Genomic DNA, 22,079 nt, shown 5'->3' with positions numbered 1-22,079 from the left:
GAAAGGTGGCTTGGGCATCCATCATGCCAAAAGACATCCGCATCGAGGCGTTTAAGTCCAAGGGCAGGGTGAATGTGGATTCCAGGCGTGCCTTGGGCACGGTTGGAATCTGCCAGTATCCGTAGCTCCGATCTATGATCGTTAGGTAGTTGGCGGATGCCAGCCAATCCAACAGATCACCAAGGGGAGTCATGGGATACGCAACGGTTGTTGGGATGTCGTCCGGCATCCTATAGGCCTCACAGAACATGGTGGTCTGTGAGCTAGAGGATTTGCGGAGGACAGCCATCTGTAACATCTCCTCATACTTCATCTTCACTTTTGCTTGCACCTCCGGAGAGGCGCTGTAGGGGATCTGCCATAAGGGCTTGTGAGTCCCCGGGTCCCTTCTGTGAACTGCTGTATCCTGCCCAGGGTTGCTGCGAAGATTTCGCTGTGGGGGCGCAGTGCGCTTCAGCGAGGCCTTCGGGGAGTACGAGAGGTGGGGGGTGACTTTCACATCATCCGCCAATTCTCGTGTGGGAGCTATCAAGCCTGGCAGGGGACCTGTGTCTTCCTGTTCTAATTGGCCGTGCTCTCCCAGAACTAACTGCGTTCTATCTGACTGGGCTTCTAACAGATCCACATGGACCGTGCTTTCACCTGGGGTGTCAGTTACATGGGGAATGGGTTCACTGGAGTAGTTACCATTCTCCCTGTACACCTGTAGTGGAGCTTCCACTGCTGGCGGCTTAGCGGTCTGGCCACTAAGCGCACGCAGGTTGGAGTCGCTCTGTAGTATCCTCACGGATGTGGGACTACAAGTCTCAGCCAGCTGCCTAGTGCGATCTGAGGTCAGCTGCTGAAAATCAAACTCTCGGGGGTCAGAGCTGACAGGAATGCCTGCAGGCTCGGAGCTCAGGTTACCAACAGTACTGTGTGTGTCTGTCTGCACAGGCCCACCACAGTAAACATCACCTTTTGGGTTAATCAAAATCACATCAATATTGACATTGGTCTGAAGGTCAGAGATATCAGGGGAAGTCGAGACTTCTCCAGATAGTCCTGAGTCCAGACTGCCGGTGACACTGAAGGCGTCACCCAGCGTACTCTCACAAACATGCACAACATTATCAAAAGCATTTGCATAACATGATATGTCATTTTTAGCATGAGTGTCACCCGCCTGAAAGTCAGAATTGTCAGAGGGAATCCCTGCTGTCAGCTCTGAGTTCATGCAGCTAGCCATAGAGCATGTAATGGCCAAAGAATGTACAGCGTTTCTATCACAATTATCACTGACACATGCAATTTCATTAGTAATAACAGGTGCAGAAAAAGATAAAAGACAGTCAGTTGCTGGTACATGTAAATCTGGGGGCACCTCCTTGGGCACGGTTGCATTAGCAGGTAAGGGTTTGACATCTCCCTGTTTTCCCAAAGGCTTGTACAGTACCTGGTGGTCAGGGAGTCCTGCTGGGAACTCCTGCATATCAGCAGAAAATTCCGAAGGGCACACAAGCATGCCTAGATCAGTGCCAAGCACAGGAGGAGAGGGAAACTCAGCAACAGCCCGCTCTGGAAAACCCACCCCCCATCCGGCCTTCTCGGGACCTGGGATAACAGGGTTGTGGTGGTTGGGCCTGACTTCAGTCAGGGTGAGGAGCTTTTGTGGGAGAATATCTTCCTCTGTGGCAAGGTCGGAACAGACCAAGGAAACATCTGCTTCTGGAGCACTGGAGCAAAAGATGATCTGGTCGTCCACTGGAGCACTGTGACGATTTCCGGAACCGTAGAGCATCTCTGACACGCTGACAGGCTGTGCAGAGGGTGATGCAGGTGACGGATCAGGGTTGCTAGCCATCTTCGGGCTAGGGACGGTCGTTCTCTTCCTCTTGGGACAGAAGAACTTTATGTGGCCGGTCGAGCCACAAAGATTACACATGCGAATGGCAGGTGTGTCAGACTGGGGTGCAGCAATAGCAGCAGCTGCAGGTCTCAGTGGCACAAAGCTCACTGGACCAGGAGGAGCAAATGCAGTAGGCTTACCTCCTTCCAAGTCTTGGGACAGTGTTCTGTGACTGTCCAGCACCAGGGTTCTCTGGCTGTCAGGTACAGGAACCTGATGGTACGCCCTCTCAGAGGTGCGCACAGGAAAGTCTCGTTCCGTGCCCTCTTCCATGGAAGGAAGTTTTGCTGTGGGGGTCACGGGTAGAGGTTCGCATCTCTCCACCGAAACACATAGTGAAGAGTGCTGATTTGATTGGGTTAGCTGGGCCAACTCCAATTCACGCTGGAGCCGTAGCTCTTTGATCTGGAGATCCCACTGGCGCCGGCGCGCTTGGTGCTCTGCTTCACGCTGGAGCATCCGTTCTCGGAACTCCTGGTACATGCGCAGATCCTCGCCGGTCAGGTTTGCCAACCACTCCGGGGGTATCAGGACTGCGGTGTATGGAGGCATTAAGCAAGGTGGCGACAAGGATTCCATCTCTGGGGTTATGCCACCAGCTCAGCCTTGTCTGTGCTGCAAGCAGCAATGCCGTGCGATTCGCAGAGGGCTTGCACGTCAGGAACTGACCAATTTTGGTGAAACTGAACTGAATCAGACATTCAGAAGAGAAGAGTACAAGAAAGAGTAGGATATAGCAAAGAAAAAGTTAGGAAATGTAGACCAATCTATTGCTATCAATGTGTACCGTTTTGTGCCCAGAACTTCGGTTCTGCAAGACAGGATACTTAGTGACCACTGTCTTATTATTCTGGTTGCAAAGACTGAGTTTGTCAGATCTTTGCGCTCTGATTTCCCAAAAGCTGGCTATGCCTGGTTTTGGGGTGTGCTATCCCACCACTGCCACCAATGTGACAATCCAGCCCCGCGATCCCGTCGAGATCTGCTCCCGTTAGCGTACGCAGGAAGTACGGGCGCAGACGGACAACGAGACCGGTTGCTGGATCGTCAGAGGTAAGAAGAAAAGGGCGACAGAGCGTGCCAATCCCGTCTAATCTGCTCCCGTTAGCATACGCAGGAAGTACGGTGAACAGACTGACAATAACGATTGGTCGCGCAGCTGCCGACAATAAGTAATGGGACAAACATCCACCAATCCCGTATTACTAGGCCACTGTTGCCATGCAGGTCTCATGCACTAGAGACTGCTGGAGGCAAATTCACTGTGTGCGTAGTAAACGGTTAAGATTGGTTGGAGGTGCCCATACATGTACAATTCTGATTGTATATACAATATGTAAACTAAAAATATCGATTTCGCGCTGGAAATCGGATAAATACACTGCCACCACTCTCTCAAGTTCAGGGAGGAAAGAGACTCCCGCTATCATAATACGGTAGCCAGCCCAATCACGTTCAACACGCTCAAGTCACCGTTCGGGGAATAATCACTTCCGACTGCTTAAAGACTGTGAGCAATGTGACGTTAAAGAAAGGTTACTGGGTCCCTATATGATGCAATCTCGAATTGTATTTACAATCGAGAAACGAAAGTTATCGATTTCGCACAGGAAATCTGGTACTAGCTAATCCTAGAAGGAAGAAACGGTTATTTACAACCTAGCTAGCAAATCAACAATTTATAAGCAAATCATAAAACAATGCGGTAGTATGACTGACTCTTCAGAGGGCAGATTCGTTATAGCAGCAATCAGATGACTAGAACAGGCACAAGACTGAACGATAAAATCGTTAGTTTATTTCTAAACTACATACACACAGCTTATTTTAGAACAGATTGATTGACAGAGAGGAGAGAGGAAAAGAGAACAGAATGTCTTAATATACAGTTCAAATACCGTTATTGGTAGTCCATGCGGCAATCGCAAGTCTTTGGCGAAAGTCCCAAAATGGCGGTTGCCATGCGGCCAACAGGCCTTTGTTAGAAAGTTCAAAGATAGAGGTTTTGCCCGAGTCCTTGCGGGCTGCCAGGATGTTACTAGGCATCAGATTGAAGGTAAAGGACACAGAGCTTTCTGGGCTCTGTCTGGTTATAGCCCCCACTCCAGCAAGGAGGGGTTAGGGGGCGTGGATCACACACCTCTTTGGAATAGGAGATCTCTGCCCCTCTCAGAGAGACAAAATTTTACCTGAATCATGATAAGTGTGCTCATCTGCAAACCGTGCAAGTTGTGTTAAATCCAATAACATTTTTAGGTTTGTCAGAATTTATCAAGAACGTTGATACCAAACTTGGGGGGTTTAGAGTGAACGGTGACCCCAAAATGCATATCTCTGCTTTGGCAGGGCTTACCTTGAATTCAGAAACATCCAATCATGTGGTTGGTTCCGAATTTCAGAATAAGCGGGTTCTTAAGGCCGTTGCCTATTTGGAAAGCCATCTTTATGGCAAAAGATGGATTTCATATTTGTGAGATCACAGAAAGGTCAGCTGGGAGATGGAATCTCCTTGATCCTTCAGCTGAGGTAATCCTGGGAGAACCCCCTGCTGTGATCGGTTCCTAGCAGTCTAGAGGAGCTAACATTTATGAGCTTCTGTCAACTGATATCTACCCTTCACCTGATGGATGAGGTCATAAACACCTCAGGGGGTCCCCTGTGCTGGCAGAGAATCTTTCCAACAGGAGGCTAATTAGCTGACCATGAAAAGATTTCTCCAGCCCTTTGGTGAAGGGAAAAAAAAAGTGTATTTAAACCAAAAACTGTCAGTTTGGGTGGTTTACGAAGAACTATCGTTGGTAACTCCATGACACATTCGATATGTCATATCGACGGCGTCACATACACCAGTTATGAATAAAATGCAATGGCAGCTTTCAGAGCAAATAAAACTGTACTTTGGGAACTTGTAATTTCTAAATGAATAATACTTATGTACAAAAGCAAATATGATAACTGTATGGGATATAAAAAGTAAGAAAAAATGTCAGAGTTTAATACCGCTTTAAGGGCCCATTCACAGTTAGTTTCAAGCCCCGTGCTGACTGCGTCACAGCGCATTAGGCTTGGCCGCTGCAAGGGCAATGCAAGTCTATAGAGACTTGCACGCTTAACGTGGTGCGATGCAAAGTCTGAAGCACACTGCCACATGATCCGTGCCTACCGCGCGGATTATGCAGCAATGCAAGTCAATTGACAGTGTAGTAATTGTGCACGACGGGAGCATGATGCGACGTGGCGTGCACCCGTAGACCGACGGGAATCCCAGTGCACAGAAGGAAGTACATCACTTAGTAGGGGGTGGCGCTGTGTTTATGACCCTGTCGTCCGGGTCGTATGGAGGCTGGTTTTTGCGGTTTGCATCACATTGCAAAACACAGGTGTGCAACCGGCCTTAATGTAATTCTTACAAAATTGATGCAGCTATCCTGGAATGCTGTCAGTCTCGACATTTAGAGTTATAAATGACTTCTTGGTCTGAATGGGACTTTATTGTTCTGCTTGCAATACCTGCTTGGCTTGCTTTGCATATATACAGTTATGCTGGGCACTTTGACTTGAGGTTGGTACCAGGTGGGGCTACTTCTTAGCAAATACACTGTGCAGAAAATCCCCAACATCTATTTGCTGCTATATGCTTGAAACACTACCGCACCAGTGACTGCCTTAACTTGTCACTTTGCTGCTGGTCCATGATTGGATGGTGTTTGTTGGTGTATGTAGTTGCCGTATGCAGGGGGAGTGGCCATCCAATGGGATTTTAATCATTTTTACTTGATGTGAATGCATTTTGTACATTTCAGAAGAAATAAACATTGATTGCTATATAAGAGATTTATTGCTGGTGTTCAGCATACATGCTTCAATCAGTTATCGCTTTTGATCTCTATCAGTGGTACAGTTCTTAAGCTCTGCACATGTGCCAGATGAAACTTGTCCGAGGGGTCCAATAGCAACCGCTTCTGCCAAAAATCTGGTAAACCAACCTAGTGGATTGCTTTGGCCAAACTATGGCCGAGAGCGTTGTACTCCTAACCTATCCCGCCACCATGTAATGCTACAAATACGCCACTCTGTTGTCCCTCAACGCCCCCCCCCCCCAAAAGCAACAGTAGACCTTGCTAGCCTGCAGGCTAATGACGCATCTGTCACCCTTGAAATTTATTTTGTGTGTGTGTATGGGCCTTTAGAAATCCCCAAATGCGTTCAAGTGGAAACTCAAGTGAAAATTGCCAAATGCATGAACATTGTCTTTGCCATCATTGTATTGAAATGCATGCAGTGGAAACAGGCCCTTAAAGGATCACTATCACAATAAACTGTAAAATTTAAAATGCATTTGTACATATACATAATAGACTAATAATAGTAGTCCATCTCCTCATCTGGAATTCCCAAGGTACTCTTTATTCTCTTCAAAACCATTCCCTGGCAATGACTTATATAAAAATGTTGACCAGCCTACCTGTCTATTCATTGTGCCACTATTACAACAGTTGGTTTGTGCCAGTGCCATCCAAGAAGGGCTTTTCAAGGCTTTTCAAAATAAAGTAAACCCTGATAATCCCACCTGAGGAGATTGACTAGTCCAAAGCCCGTCAGAGCAGTCCGAGTTCTCCTACTTCCTGTAAGTGACTACTACATAGTGAAAAGTAGGTTACAGAATGTATCTTACATTTTTACAGCTTTTCCTCATAGTGGCTCTTTAAGAGTTCCTTTATACTGCATGCGGTTTGCTATAAGTACAATGACAGGAACATTTCCATTTTTGTCCCCACTAGTGCACCCTGATTTTCTGCAAACACACTACATGCAGGATTTTTGGTACCATTTTGCTTCTGTCCCAATCATTATGATTAAAAGTGAGGAACATATGGAGGCTTACATATAGATTTCCTTTTAAACAATACCAGTTGCTGATCCTTCTGATCAGTAGTGTATGATCAGAAGCAAGCATGCAAGCTAATCATGTCCAATTCTTGTCAGAAACATCTGATCTACATGCTTGTTCAGGTCCTATGGCCAGGGCCGGTTCTAGACTTTTTGCCGCCTGAAGCAATACATTCGGTGGATGCCCCATCCAAATACCCCCCCCCCCCCACACACACACACACACACGATGTGTGTGTGTGTGCAAAGCCGGACTGGAGAGGAGAGAAACATCGAGCTATGCATTGCAGGCACTGGCACTACACTCGCCTCCCTCTGCTTCCTCCAAGACAGTATCTCCTCCCTACTGGCCTGCAAGATCCCAGCACTGATCCTCAGGATGCCGGGTATTTGTTACACGACACCGCAACACTCAACTGCTCCCATTAGTGTTGGGATCACCCGCCACGTGTGAAGTCCTGCTTCCTGACTACAGTGGTACCGCATTTGACCTTGCAGCACGCAACAGGTCACATGAGGCACCGCTGTAGCCATGGATACAGGACACTGGACGGGTGAAGATCCCATCCCTGGAACGCTGAGAGTAGGTGAGTGAAGCAGCGACGTACATCTAGGGAGGAGGAGTGCGAGGAGTGTGACATTTGGGTAGGGGAGTAGCCTTTTGCTGCCCTCTAATTGTTGCTGCCCTAAAGCACGGTGATTCACATTGCTTCATGGAAGCCTATTTCTAAAAGTATTAGAAACAGTGGATCAGCAGGACAGCCAGGAAATGTGCATTGTTTAAGGCCCCTTTCACACTGGGATGTTTTCATTGCATTGTTACCCTTTTTTACCGCAGGGTAACACTAAAGCAGGGGTGTCAAACTCAAATACAAAGTGGGCTGAAATTGTACACTGGGACCAAGTCGCGGGCCGAACTTGTACACTGGGACCTAGTCGCAGGCCAACCTCAATGTCTACTAGCCACCTTCCTCCCTTATAAAGTTCTCTGGTGTCTAGCGGTCCTCCCTCCCCTATACACTTCCCTGGTGTCTAGAGACCCCCACCCCCCCTATACAGTTCCCTGGTGTTAGTGCTTTCCCCCTACCTCCCCTAGGGGTTCCCTGGTGTTCTAGGGCTCCACCTCCAATATAGCTTCCCTGGTGGTCTAGAGTGGGCCAAACATAATGCAAAGTGGGGAAACCACTTGAGGGCCAAATATAATGGATCTGAGGGCCAAATTTGTGCCGTGGGCCGGAGTTTGACATGTATGCACTAAAGCAAAGAAAACCTATGGGGCATTTCATACTTACTGCGGTGCGATGTGTTGGAAGTATTCGATTTGACGCAACGACAACAGCATGTTATCGGCTAACACGTGCGGTGACCGGAAGTCATGTAACTCAATGGATATTTTAAACTGTTTTGCATTCGCATCATGCATGCAAAGACACGTATTTTGTCAGTACACTTCAATGCAATTCATTTTTCGGCCACAGGAAGTGAGCGCTAGAGAGCCTCTTATACCTTGGCTTGCAGCCAGAAGTGAGATTACCGCTCAATGCCGCTGTAATCTCCGAAGCCTATTTTTAAAGTTGCGATGCGATCCTCCGATCACACCGCACCTATAACGCTGGTGTGAAACCGGCCTCTAAGGATATAAATACAGTGGAGGAAATAATTATTTGACCCCTCACTGATTTTGTAAGTTTGTCCAATGACAAAGAAATGAAAAGTCTCAGAACAGTATCATTTCAATGGTAGGTTTATTTTAACAGTGGCAGATAGCACATCAAAAGGAAAATCGAAAAAATAACCTTAAATAAAAGATAGCAACTGATTTGCATTTCATTGAGTGAAATAAGTCTTTGAACCCTCTAACAATAAAAGACTTAATACTTAGTGGAAAAACCCTTGTTTGCAAGCACAGAGGTCAAACGTTTCTTGTAATTGATGACCAAGTTTGCACACATTTTAGGAGGAATGTTGGTCCACTCCTCTTTGCAGATCATCTCTAAATCCCTAAGGTTTCGAGGCTGTCTCTGTGCAACTCTGAGCTTGAGCTCCTTCCATAGGTTTTCTATTGGATTAAGGTCCGGAGACTGACTAGGCCACTCCATGACCTTAATGTGCTTCTTCTTGAGCCACTCCTTTGTTGCCTTTGCTGTATGTTTTGGGTCATTGTCGTGCTGGAACACCCATCCACGACCCATTTTCAGTTTCCTGGCAGAGGGAAGGAGGTTGTCGTTCAGGATTTCACGATACATGGTGTAACGAACATACGGAAAGCCGTGCGCGTAAACGCCAACGATTTTCGTATGGCCCCACACAGTTACTGTCAGCCCTGGGTAGAATAAAAAAATGCCTTTCTTTGCTCTTCTTCTGAGAGCATGGCAGGAGTACAGCCCTCCCCCACATCCTGTTCAGGTCAGGAAAGAATTCACAAGTGGCCAGACCACCTGGGGAGCAGCCATTTGGTCACACAGCTCATGTTCCACCAAACCAGCTCAAACTGGTTGAACTTCAAATTTCCCTCCAAGCTTATAGCTTCACACAATGGGAACATTTACTTTATTAATAATTCAAGATGGGTTTGGCACAGAAAGACAACAAACACATTTCCTGATACCCAGAAATCAGTTCTATCACTCACATGATTTATAATTTTCTGGCTATCAGGAATCAATAGAGAGACCACTTTATCCGGCCTGCGTAGAGCAAATTCGACAGACTAGGCGTGTATAGTCTCAATTAATACAGAGTCGCATGCTGCTTATGAATATGGTCTCGGATTTGCGATGCACCCATCTGGGGCGGAATTACACAAATTATTAATAATTGGTACATTCCTTGCTCCAAGTCTGTGGGTGGCAACCTGACTGCCAGGAGGTAACCCTGCCTCAAACACACCTACTTTCCAGGTAGTGACCGCCCCAAAACTCTGGTCAGTAAAAAGCGTTTGCAAGGAACTCCTCCCAGTTCTCCAAATTCCATCGACTAAGGAACGTCTATGCAGGCGCTAAGGAGAGCCAGCGCCTGCAGTGTACAAAGGACTTTTAAAACTGAATGCCTACTTTTAAACTGGACTATTTTCTTCATGCTTCAAATGGACTGCTCAGCTAACTAAGTAAGAACTTTCTGATTTTATTCCTTTTATTTTTAAGCTCTGTGTTTTATATGTTAATAGGTGTATATAACTGTATGTAATGCATTTGTGTTATTAAACGTTTAAAAATCGTTTAGCGGTTATGACCTGTTGCTGAACATACACAATCGTACCTATTCTCCTGAACTCGCTACCCTGTGTTTAATAGAAGTATACACCTTTATAACTCGTATGCGAGAACCCGGCCTAGATATAACGATCTGTCCCAGGTTCCTGCATACTGCTAAGGGTTAATAGAGCGTTCTCAAAGTCCTAGTAAAATTACAGTAGCGGGCTGTGTAACTCGCTTGGTGGCAGATCTTTGAATTGTATATGTGTGTGGAGTGATTCGGTTGGTATCAGAACGCTCCCTTCGTGAGTCAGTTCATCAAATTGCAAACACGGGTTACCCTTCGTGATGAACAAATGACCGTGTAAGAGGATTTCTGACGCTGATCGATTTACCCCATCCGCAGACCGGCCTAGCGGTCTGTGACATTTGGTCGGCAGCTTACTGGGATTTGTGTATGTTCAGAACATTAACGGCAACGTTATTTGATTAACCTGCCAGAACAGATCAAAAATCTGTGGTCGATAACCGGTGCATTACCATTTATATAGACTAAACGTGTAGCACAGAGTTCCCCCCAATCTCTTTTGCTATCCTATTTTTTATTTGGCAAAAATGGCTGCAGCAAGATACAAGAAAATGTCAGTGGCAGACCTAGTAAACTTGTGTGAGGAAAAAGGCATTGTGACTTATAGAAAAAAGAAATCGCAATTGATCGAGGACTTGTTGCGACTGAATACCCAGCCGGAGCAGATGCTGGGAGAGCACACTCCTGGTTCAGACGGTGCTGTAACTGGGGCAGAGGGAAGTGAGCGGTTGGAGCAAAGAAACCCACTTCCAGACCCAGAGGAAAACGGTACCGCGTCTGAACCGGTCGCTGTAACTGCTGAGGAGCATGGTGGCCGGCAGGAGCCCGCCCATGCCAACCTGTTCTGTGTTCCTGATGCTGGAATGCAACCTGGATTACAAAGGCTGTTGGAGACAAATCCTGAGCTGTACATGCAGATCGTCAGAGAAAATGCTGACCGCGCAGAACGCCAGGCTGAACGGGAATCTTCAGAACGCCGGTGGCGGGCTGAGCAAGTAGCGGAAAGAGAGGAGAGAGAAGCCGCACGCAGACATGACCTTGAAATGGCCAAACTGCGAGCGCAAGGCCAAAATCCCTCGCAAAGTGCTCTGGAACCCCGGCCCACAGCAGGCCCGTTTGGGACTCCAAAGTTTAAATTCCCAGAAATGGAGAAGGGAACCGACCCGGACACTTATTTACACTCATTTGAAAAGACTTGCCGTCAGCATCATCTGCCCCAGGAGCAGTGGGCGAGATATCTGACACCCAACTTGCGGGACAATGCGCTTGAGGCGTTTGTGGACTTACCCGCTGAGAAAGACAATGACTATGAGGCGATAAAAGCTGCAATTATCGCCAAATACCAGCTGACCCCAGAGGTCTATCGCAAAAAGTTTCGCTCCCTGCAGAAAGGCCACACCGACTCTTACACCGACCTGGAGAGTCGCCTGCTGACCATGTTGAGGCAGTGGTCGCGGGGCCTCAAAAAAGACTCTCACCAAGGTCTGGAGGACCTCATCGTACAGGAGCAGTTGCTGAACTGCTGCACTCCAGATGTCCGGCAGTTTGTCTTGGAGCGGAAGCCTGAATCCGCCAAAGCTGCCGCAGAACTTGCAGACACTTTTGTGGCCACCCGTGTGCCGGACAGCCGCAAACCTCCAGCCCAGAGCTGGAAAGGGGGGAGACCTATGCAACCCAGCTCTCCTCCCCCTGCTAACCGTGGGAATCGGGTCCCACAGCCACAGAGGCCGGATGCTGCACCTGCTACTCATCCGCCTGATGTCACATATGTTCCGAAGTGTTACCACTGTGGACAGCGAGGACACCTCAAGTCTGCCTGCCCCGAGGTGAGGACGCCATCTCCAGAGCCTAGCGCAGAAGTGGCTAGCGCATCCTCTACTGCACACGCCTACCTCGTCATGGGAGCAGCAAATCCTCGACTTTCCGGAAATCATCAAGTCGTGGAAGTTAACGACCAGATCGCTGTTGGTTTCCGCGACACAGGCGCAGAGCTTACCTTGGTTCGCTCTCATCTTGTAGCCAGGGAGAATTTCCTGCCTAATGAGCGTGTCACACTTTTGGGAGTTGGTGGCACACACGCATGCATCGCCAAAGCTCGTGTTGTTCTCGATTGGGGAAGGGGCCACCAGTCAAAAGTTGTGGGGGTGACAGATGACATCCCAGTGCCTGTGCTGTTGGGCACCAATCTTGGCACCCTACGATCCTTTTATGAACCTGTGATCAACACCCCGGATTGCCAGTCTGGACCCACTCAGGTACTGTACAAGCTTGGGGTGGGACAGAGGGAGGCAGCAAGGGTAATGGTACCTAGCCCTCCTAGGGAAGGAGGCAAGGAAGCGGTACCTGTTTCTAAGGGACAGCTGTCTAATCACGGTTTGTCTGATTCTAAACCTGTCACTGTTGTTCCAGATACCTGTGTACATGATGTGAAAAATGAACGTAACTGTGATGTTAATGTTGTACCAGATGTTGCTAATAGATTTCATGCTGAATCTCCTATTACTAAAAATGATTTATGTTTAAGTGTGATTGCCTCTAACCTAAGAGGTAACAGTCTTGTGTTGCCTGGGCCATATCCGTGCTTGGCAGTGGAAGCAGGCCAGGTGTCAGAGCAGGCAGCTGGGGGGCCTAGACCTCCCCTCCTGCTATGACAGCCAGAGTGCTCCACCATTGCCTGCTGTTAACAAACAGCTGGTGGAGACAGGCCGCACCTTCCCTGTCTCACCCTTGCATGTTTTCCCCTTGCAGAAGCAACCCAGTGCAAAACTGCCCAGAGGTCCACCCTCTATCCTTCCTGGAGAAGGGGCAAGCCTCGCCACCCCGGTAAAGGCTGATTCGTTTTTTAAAATGTGCTCTAATGTCCACCTAGGTTGTGCTGACCAAAATGTTGTGCCAAGGTGTAGTCAGTTAGAGCAGGGGTATGCCACGCTGCTTCCAGATTCGCAGGCTGACACCCGAGAGTCAGGAAGTGACCCGGATGTCAGCCAACGACTCTCTCCCTTACAGGAAGCGCTACGCAAACCCAGCCAGGCCTTTAGAGGTAAGCCTGTGGGTGTGCATCGCACCGTCCGCAAAGCGGACACTGGGACACACCGGACCATGAGGCCTTATGCTTCTGGTGAGTTGTCTTAAGGGCAGTCAGATAAGAAGTCGAGAACCCGTTCGGTAGCTACGCGGCGCGTAGAGCAGGTCTGGCAGACCCACTCTGTGCGTCCGTCTGGTAGGGGAGAGATGTGACGAACATACGGAAAGTCGTGCGCGTAAACGCCAACGATTTTCGTATGGCCCCACACAGTTACTGTCAGCCCTGGGTAGAATAAAAAAATGCCTTTCTTTGCTCTTCTTCTGAGAGCATGGCAGGAGTACAGCCCTCCCCCACATCCTGTTCAGGTCAGGAAAGAATTCACAAGTGGCTAGACCACCTGGGGAGCAGCCATTTGGTCACACAGCTCATGTTCCACCAAACCAGCTCAAACTGGTTGAACTTCAAATTTCCCTCCAAGCTTATAGCTTCACACAATGGGAACATTTACTTTATTAATAATTCAAGATGGGTTTGGCACAGAAAGACAACAAACACATTTCCTGATACCCAGAAATCAGTTCTATCACTCACATGATTTATAATTTTCTGGCTATCAGGAATCAATAGAGAGACCACTTTATCCGGCCTGCGTAGAGCAAATTCGACAGACTAGGCGTGTATAGTCTCATTTAATACAGAATTGCATGCTGCTTATGAATATGGTCTCGGATTTGCGATGCACCCATCTGGGGCGGAATTACACAAATTATTAATAATTGGTACATTCCTTGCTCCAAGTCTGTGGGTGGCAACCTGACTGCCAAGAGGTAACCCTGCCTCAAACACACCTACTTTCCAGGTAGTGACCGCCCCAAAACTCTGGTCAGTAAAAAGCGTTTGCAAGGAACTCCTCCCAGTTCTCCAAATTCCATCGACTAAGGAACGTCTATGCAGGCGCTAAGGAGAGCCAGCGCCTGCAGTGTACAAAGGACTTTTAAAACTGAATGCCTACTTTTAAACTGGACTATTTTCTTCATGCTTCAAATGGACTGCTCAGCTAACTAAGTAAGAACTTTCTGATTTTATTCCTTTTATTTTTAAGCTCTGTGTTTTATATGTTAATAGGTGTATATAACTGTATGTAATGCATTTGTGTTATTAAACGTTTAAAAATCGTTTAGCGGTTATGACCTGTTGCTGAACATACACAATCGTACCTATTCTCCTGAACTCGCTACCCTGTGTTTAATAGAAGTATACACCTTTATAACCCGTATGCGAGAACCCGGCCCAGATATAACGATCTGACCCAGGTTCCTGCATACTGCTAAGGGTTAATAGAGCGTTCTCGAAGTCCTAGTATAATTACAGTAGCGGGCTGTGTAACTCGCTTGGTGGCAGATCTTTGAATTGTATATGTGTGTGGAGTGATTCGGTTGGTATCAGAACGCTCCCTTCGCGAGTCAGTTCATCAAATTGCGAACGCGGGTTACCCTTCGTGATGAACAAATGACTGTGTAAGAGGATTTCTGTCGCTGATCGATTTACCCCATCCGCAGACCGGCCTAGCGGTCGTTGACACATGGCTCCGCCCATTTTCCCATGAATGCGATTAAGTTGTCCTGTGCCCTTAGCAGAAAAACCCCCACCGTCAAGCATGGGGGCGGAAACATTTTGCTTTGGGGGTGTTTTTCTGCTAAGTGCACAGGACAACTTAATCGCATTAATGGGAAAATGGGCGGAGCCATGTATCGTGAAATCCTGAACGACAACCTCCTTCCCTCTGCCAGGAAACTGAAAATGGGTCGTGGATGGGTGTTCCAGCACGACAATGACCCAAAACATACAGCAAAGGCAACAAAGGAGTGGCTCAAGAAGAAGCACATTAAGGTCATGGAGTGGCCTAGTCAGTCTCCGGACCTTAATCCAATAGAAAACCTATGGAGGGAGCTCAAGCTCAGAGTTGCACAGAGACAGCCTCGAAACCTTAGGGACTTAGAGATGATCTGCAAAGAGGAGTGGACCAACATTCCTCCTAAAATGTGTGCAAACTTGGTCATCAATTACAAGAAACGTTTGACCTCTGTGCCTGCAAACAAGGGTTTTTGCACTAAGTATTAAGTCTTTTATTGTTAGAGGGTTCAAAGACTTATTTCACTCAATGAAATGCAAATCAGTTGCTATCTTTTATTTAAGGTTATTTTTTCGATTTTCCTTTTGATGTGCTATCTGCCCCTGGTAAAATAAACCTACCATTGAAATGATAGTGTTCTGAGACTTTTCATTTCTTTGTCATTGGACAAACTTACAAAATCAGTGAGGGGTCAAATAATTATTTCCTCCACTGTATGTCAGCCTCCATACGTCTCTCTCCTCTGGTTCCCTTCAAATAGGAACTTGCAAATGCACAGAAAAAAAGTTTGCATTTTTCCTGGTCATTTTGTGATTTACAGCTGGAACTGCTCTGCATCCCACGTTATTATATCAGGATATGTGTTGACACTACATACATCCGACCTAATACAGCACACCCCCTAAAGGAAGAGATGTGTTAAGCTGCTTTTATGATCAGCCTATGATAATCTTTCAGACCTTCCTGGAAATGAACAGTGAATTTAGAGTTAGCATTTAATCTGCCAGGAAAAATGTTTCCTCAGCAAGAAAATAAAATAAATGCTGCAATTCATTATGCTCTATCTCAGCAGGCTTCTGTAATTCAATTATGTAACATGAACAGTGCCAGATGCACTGTCTGTGATATGAGTCACTGCAACTATTTTCAAAGCTTTATATATATATATTTCTCACAAACACATACTTCATTCAATCCAAATCTCCAAGCTGTTCTTACAGGGAAGTTTCATCTTATTGGCCTGGAATGGCTCTTTCTCCTGTTATTTAACCAGTTAGCGGCAATGCACGGTATTGTTAATGGCAACAGGACGTTTTAATGCAGACTTGCCGCTGCCCCCCCCCCCATGCACTTTTGCATGCTCGTACCCATTGGGACTGACACATCTGTGATTGGTGAAGGGGAACAAGTGTTCTCTGAGCCAAAGTGCATGTAAGGGAATTACCATAGATTCAACGAGAAGCCAATGATCATTCCGGTAACAACACTGTCTGTGTGCTTGTTCAAAGGTGCCTGCTCCTTATGGTGGCTGGATAGTGTAATGGTTAAGCGCTCTGCCTCTGACAAAGGCGACTGCTTGTTCAGTAACCTATTCAGTGGGAGACCTTGGGAAGTCTCCCTAACACTGCTACTGCCTATAGAACGTGTCCTAGTGTTTGCAGCTTGGTGCTTTAAGTCCGCCTGGAGAAAAGCGCAATATAAATTGTCTGTGTCTTATGCACTAAACCAATCTGAAAACTACATGCCAAGGCCACCAAAAACACTCAAATCTGGTGAACATTACAAAACCCAGTAAAAACTATTTATTTTCCTAAAGCAGAGCTTGAATCTGCAACCCAGGGAAAAATCAACCTGTTGATTTTACATGATGTGCCACAACCTTGGCATCTCCTGGAGGAGGCCATTCATGGTTTAGTTGTGTGTCTTTTACTCTGCTTTGCTTAGCAGTATAACACAGCATCTTTCTGTCTTTTGCTCTATAGAGAAGTGGTCTCCATCAATCACTTCCTGGAAGCAGCTGCTGAGAAGGAATCACGAGGGAAAAGGAGGCTCCAGCAGTTTATTGAGAACTTACTACAGCGAGTGGAACTTGCGGAAAAGCAGCTGGAATTTTATCAGAACCGACAGATCAAAAACAGCCAAGCCAGTGAGGGGGAAGCTGTGGTAAGTCCTGGTATACTAATGCTCTTTCTAAACCTCTGAAGTACAGGGAAGCCATTTAGTTATACAGTCATGCGCTTCGGCACAGAGGGTACAGATCCTCTCAGGTGTTCACAGCAAGGATAAAATCTGCTGTTATCTTAAAGTAACTTTCCCCTCCGGCAGAGCTCTCATATATTATTTAATGTCTCTGGGTATTGTATTAACGTGCGCTGTCAGATGAAACCACAGACTTCCAGGACTTGTGAAATGAGGACAGGTCTCTTTCAGGTCAGAGAGAAGCCATTTTACCTTGAAAAGATGAACTGTAGTGAAATAACATAATTAATAATTTATTTTTATTTTATTTTTTTAGAATATTAACTTATAAATTACAGTGTTTGCCCATTGTAAAATCTTTCCTCTCTTTGATTTGCATTACATGAAATTTATCACTGGTGGTGACATCATTAGTTCTGCCAGGTGATCTGTACGGAATGTTTGTTACTGAGAGTGCTGCCGTATGCACAGAGGGAGATGCTGCTTGCTTGGCAGTTGGAAAAAGCCGCCATTTCCCACAATGCAGCGAGTTTCATAGACCGCAAGCTTTCAGGGCCATGGTTATGACTTCACACTGTGGGAGGGGATTCACCACAATATCAGCCATATACAGATCCCCCTGATGATATGTTCGAGAAAAGGTCAATATTTCTCATGGGAAAGAGGGTATCAGCTACTGATTGGGATGAAGTTCAATCCTTGGTTACGGTTCCTCTATAAGGTGCATGCATAGAACTGTTGCTCAAAATACTAGAGTCCCGCTGCTCAAATATAGCAAAGTGGCATGAACTGTTCAAAGGGGAACGGTTAAACTGGCCCAGCAGTAGGTAAATGCTTCTCTATATGGTAGTAAGGCTGCATGCTAATCAGCACTAGTTTCACAAACAAGGCACTATGGCTGCATCAAAATCCTAGTAATTCCTGGCCATTAGCTTTCTGAACTGCAGGGCCAGTCAGATGCTTTTCACACTATCAAATGTGGCAGCACTTGAAGCATGGATACAGTTGGTGCATTTTTTCACTTCAGTTTTTTTTAAAGTTCCTTACTATATTATTGCAGTGAATAGGTAAAAAACACCCACTTTTTCAAGAAACAAATGCATGCTGCACTGCATTTAATTAACTCACTTCAAATGCAATGCATGTTGTAAAAAGGAAGAATAAAGTTCTATGGTAAATCGCATATGGATGTGTATATATTGTACAGGACTGCAGGGATGGCTCCTGGACCGGCGATATATTGCCCCCATTTTTGGCTTCAGTGCTTTATAGGCAGACTTCTGGGGAAGGTGTTTGGGATAATGTGGCAACCGAGTTGCATACTTTGTTTACAGGTAACCTGAAGTGAGAGTGATATGGAGGCTGACATACTTATTTTATTAAACAATACCACTTGCCTGCTGATCCACTTCCTCTAATACTTTTAGCCATAGACCCTGACCATGCATGCAGATCAGGTGTTTCTGACAAAACACTGACTAGATTAGCCGCTTGCTTGTTTCAGGTGGGTGACTCAGACACTGCTAATGCCGAAAACGGTCAACAGGACCGCCAGGAACTGGTATTGTTCAAAGAAAATAAATATGGCAGCCTCCATGTACCTCTCGCTTCAGGTTCCCTTTAAAGGTTTGAAGGGTTCTGATCTCTTGAATGGAAGGGAATGGATGGGCGGGCCTTTCCATCCTATTCCAGAGAATGTCTAGGGATAGCTGAAGCCAAGCAGATCACTGGCACATCAGAGGTTAACTTCACCTACAGGAGTGGCAATACATTTCACTACTACGGGGAAGGCAACCATTAAAGGACACCTGAAGTGAGGGGGATATGGAGGCTGCCATATTTATCTCCTTTTAAACCATACCAGTTGCCTGGCAGCCCTGTTGATTTATTTAGCTGCAGTAGTGTCTGAATCACACCAGAAATAAGCATGCAGCTAATCCAGTCAGGTCTGACAATAATTTCAGAGACACCTGATCTGCTGCATGCTTGTTCAGGATCTATGGATAAAAGTATTAGAGGCAGAGGATCAGCAGCCTAGCCAGGCAATTGGTATTGCTTAAAAGGAAAGAAATATGGCAGCCTCCTCATTTCTCTCACTTCAGGTGACCTTTAAGCAAAACCCTGAGGTGTGTCAGTAGTGGGACTATGCACAGTGTTGTGTCTTTATAGTCCCTTCACATGTCTTCCTTTCTGTTGCGATGCGATTGTTCTTTAGTCGCACCACAAGAGTTACAAAAAGTGGCATGTGGTGAGGTTTACATTACCATGAAAGGAAGCCTCACTGCCAGCGTATTATGCTGTATCGCAAGAGTATCTCTTGCATTACCCCAACGGAAGCCATTGCGGGTTTGTACCGCTCGCTATGCTACTCTGATAAGGCGTGTTAACTTTGATAAAGCATGCTATTTGTCTTACTGAATCAAGCCCATAGTGAGATGTAGGTTAGGTCACAGTTTTTCACAAGCAGTGAGCCTGATGCACTAAAATACAGTAAGAGTATGGGAGGCTTTAGCACCGATATAATTTAAAGGAAACCAGAGATGGCAATTGAGGGTGTATTTATACTTACCTGGGGCTTCCTCCAGCCCCATGAGGTGAGTGTGCCCGGTAATCTGGCCAGCTGCGCTCTTCTGCCGATACGCAGTTCAGCCACGCGCACCTTGTGTCGGGCTCCCGCTGGGAACATTCTGCACCTGTGCAGTGGTACGGTAGTGCGGCATGGAAGTACAGCAGGGCGCAACTGGCCAGATTACCGAGGGGATGAACGGAGCGGCTGGAGAGGACAGCAAGGGAGCCCACATACCTCGTGGGGCTGGAGATAGCCCAAGGTAAGTATAAATACACCCATGATTGCCATCTCAGATACACTGTAAGGAATTTATTTATTTATTTTTAGGTAGGGGTGGTTAGACTGGAGGTTGGGGGTAGTAAGAACTGGATGGGCAGAATCGTTTATGCTGGCGTGGTTATAGCTATGTTGTGGAGGGTGTGGAGACAGCCTTTTTCTAGCTTTATGCTGTTTAGATTGTGGAGTGGTCAATGGTATTTTTATGTTAGTTTGGGACAAAGCTAATTGTTCCCTAGAAGTAATACATGAGGTCATTGTGGGAGAGCTGAGATATACGGCATTAATAGATACCTGGTTGAACTAGCCTGTATATGAATTACCGCTACTTTTATCATTTTTACTTTTTGTTACAAATTCTATCTGCAATGCGAGCAATGATTTCTGAAAAACAGATTTGGATGTAATCTCTTACATTGGGTGATTGAAAGGTTAGGTAAAGGCTTTTGTGTCTTTATTTTTAGCAGGAAATGGATAGTGAGGTCATCCTTGCGGCAGAGAGAGAGTAATGGGCTCATAAGACCATCATAATTTCATTTGTTACAGATTTCTGCAAGCACAGCTATTTTGCTCTTTTTCAGTTACCCCTGAGAACATCCAAATGTTTGTTTTGTAGTTATTTTGTTCTCAATGTGAAACTTTTGCTAGAAAAAAGCAATCCTAAAGGTACATAAAAACAAAACAAAAGTTAAATACTTACCTCAGTGGTGGGAATCCTCTGGAAAGGCTAAAGAACCAGGGTCTGGGCCATGGATCCATGCTGGGGTGGCCTGAATGTGCCCCACACCTCCCACGGCAGAGTCACGCAGCAGGCGCTAGTACTCACCTGTCCCGGCTGCTTGGAGTCTGGAGACGTCACATCTTCTTTACCAGGCTTCTCCCCCTAGTGTCTGAGAACGAATCAGACGCTAGAGCTCTGATTCTCAAACACTAGGGGGAAATGTGCTGGGTATAGAACATTTACCTGGACACAAAGAGCAGGTGAGTAGTTCTCCCTGCTGTGTGACTCTGCCATGGGGGGTCTGGGCCTGGGTGAGCACGGGAGGGGGGGTCCACTAGGAGGCCTGCTACTTGCCACATGGGTTCCCAGAGGTGCCGAGGATCTTTTAGGATCCTAGCAATGCCCCTGCTTCTGGATGGTCCATTGTTCAGCTCATTGTTCCAGTGCTGGGCCCCTTCTTATCATCTGTACAGGAGCATGGCTGTAGACTAGCGCATCCACAATGAGCATGCATGGGTAATATGTCCACATATGCCCAGTACAAGGAAGCCGCTCTTGCATGGCTTTTTTCCTCTGTGCACATGCACTTCTTTCTACTGGGCATGTGCAGAGACTGTACTTGTGCATGCTCAGTATGGATGTGCTCTTTCACAAACATGCTCCCAGAGAGAAGAAGCATATTTGAATATACTTGGAGGGTCGAATATGTTCAGAAGGCTCATGTGCTAGAATGCTGAGCTGGAGAAGAATCTAGAAAGCTTCTGTACTATCCAGAGGCTTCCCTCTACTTAGGTAAGTATCTAAGGCCTCGTGGCAGTTGCTCCCATGCACCAGCTGGGCATTTGCTAGCTCTTGGTAAGAGTGGTTAAAAGGTGACCTACCAAGTCACATCTGAGCCCGGCCACAACCATGCTCAGACGCAACCTTTTGCAGCTTTTTGATGCCAAGTAACGCCACCAAATGTCAAACAATAACATGCATAATGTTAAAAACATCAGGGTGGTTTCTAGGTTAAATGGCTCCAAGGACGATTGTGGAAAAATTTGCCCCCGCCCCATATAGTTTGCCAGACAATCCCTCTCTCTCAAAATGTGATCATTGCAGTGGTCACATGATGACTGGCAGCTATGGAAAACAAGACGCTGAAGGGGAAGCCAAATTGTGTCTACCTCTTCCCCAGCCTAAATGATGAGTTGCTCCGCTGCGTTCCCCTCTCCCCCCTCTGCCCCTGCTGCTCCCCCCTCCGGTACTGCACTCCAGGTGGTGCCTCACCTTGCCTGACCAACACTGCCCTGACAAACACTGCCATTCAAGATTCAGCTGCATTTCTATTGCACCAAATGGCACTCATAGCCAACAGATGGGATGGTGAACTGCCTGACAAGTGCTCAGTTCAGCCATCTGTCTGAAAGAGGCTTGAAGAAGAATCTTGTAAATGTTTTTGTGCTTTACATTACAAATTGCTTAGCGGATATTTATATACAGTATTTTCTCTTCATAATATATATCTGAATATGAAATTCATATCACCGGACACAGAACATGGGGTGTGATGTGTACTCTCTGCAGGGGCACCTCTAGCCATTTTGTCACTCC

At 46.5% G+C, this 22,079-nt stretch overlaps 1 protein-coding gene across 1 annotated transcript in view; it reads left to right on the top strand.

Annotated features, from left to right (window-relative positions):
- Positions 1-22,079, top strand: part of ZNF365 (zinc finger protein 365) — a 49,042-nt gene that overhangs the window by 14,579 nt on the left and 12,384 nt on the right. The window contains exon 3 of the mRNA XM_068255089.1: positions 16,701-16,881. Within this exon, the coding sequence (XP_068111190.1) occupies positions 16,701-16,881 (181 nt within the window). The remainder of the gene's footprint in view (positions 1-16,700; positions 16,882-22,079) is intronic.

This window comes from Hyperolius riggenbachi, chromosome 10 (assembly GCF_040937935.1).
Source record: "Hyperolius riggenbachi isolate aHypRig1 chromosome 10, aHypRig1.pri, whole genome shotgun sequence".
Taxonomy (NCBI): Eukaryota; Metazoa; Chordata; class Amphibia; order Anura; family Hyperoliidae; genus Hyperolius; species Hyperolius riggenbachi.
This window is presented reverse-complemented; position numbering and strand designations above follow the sequence as displayed.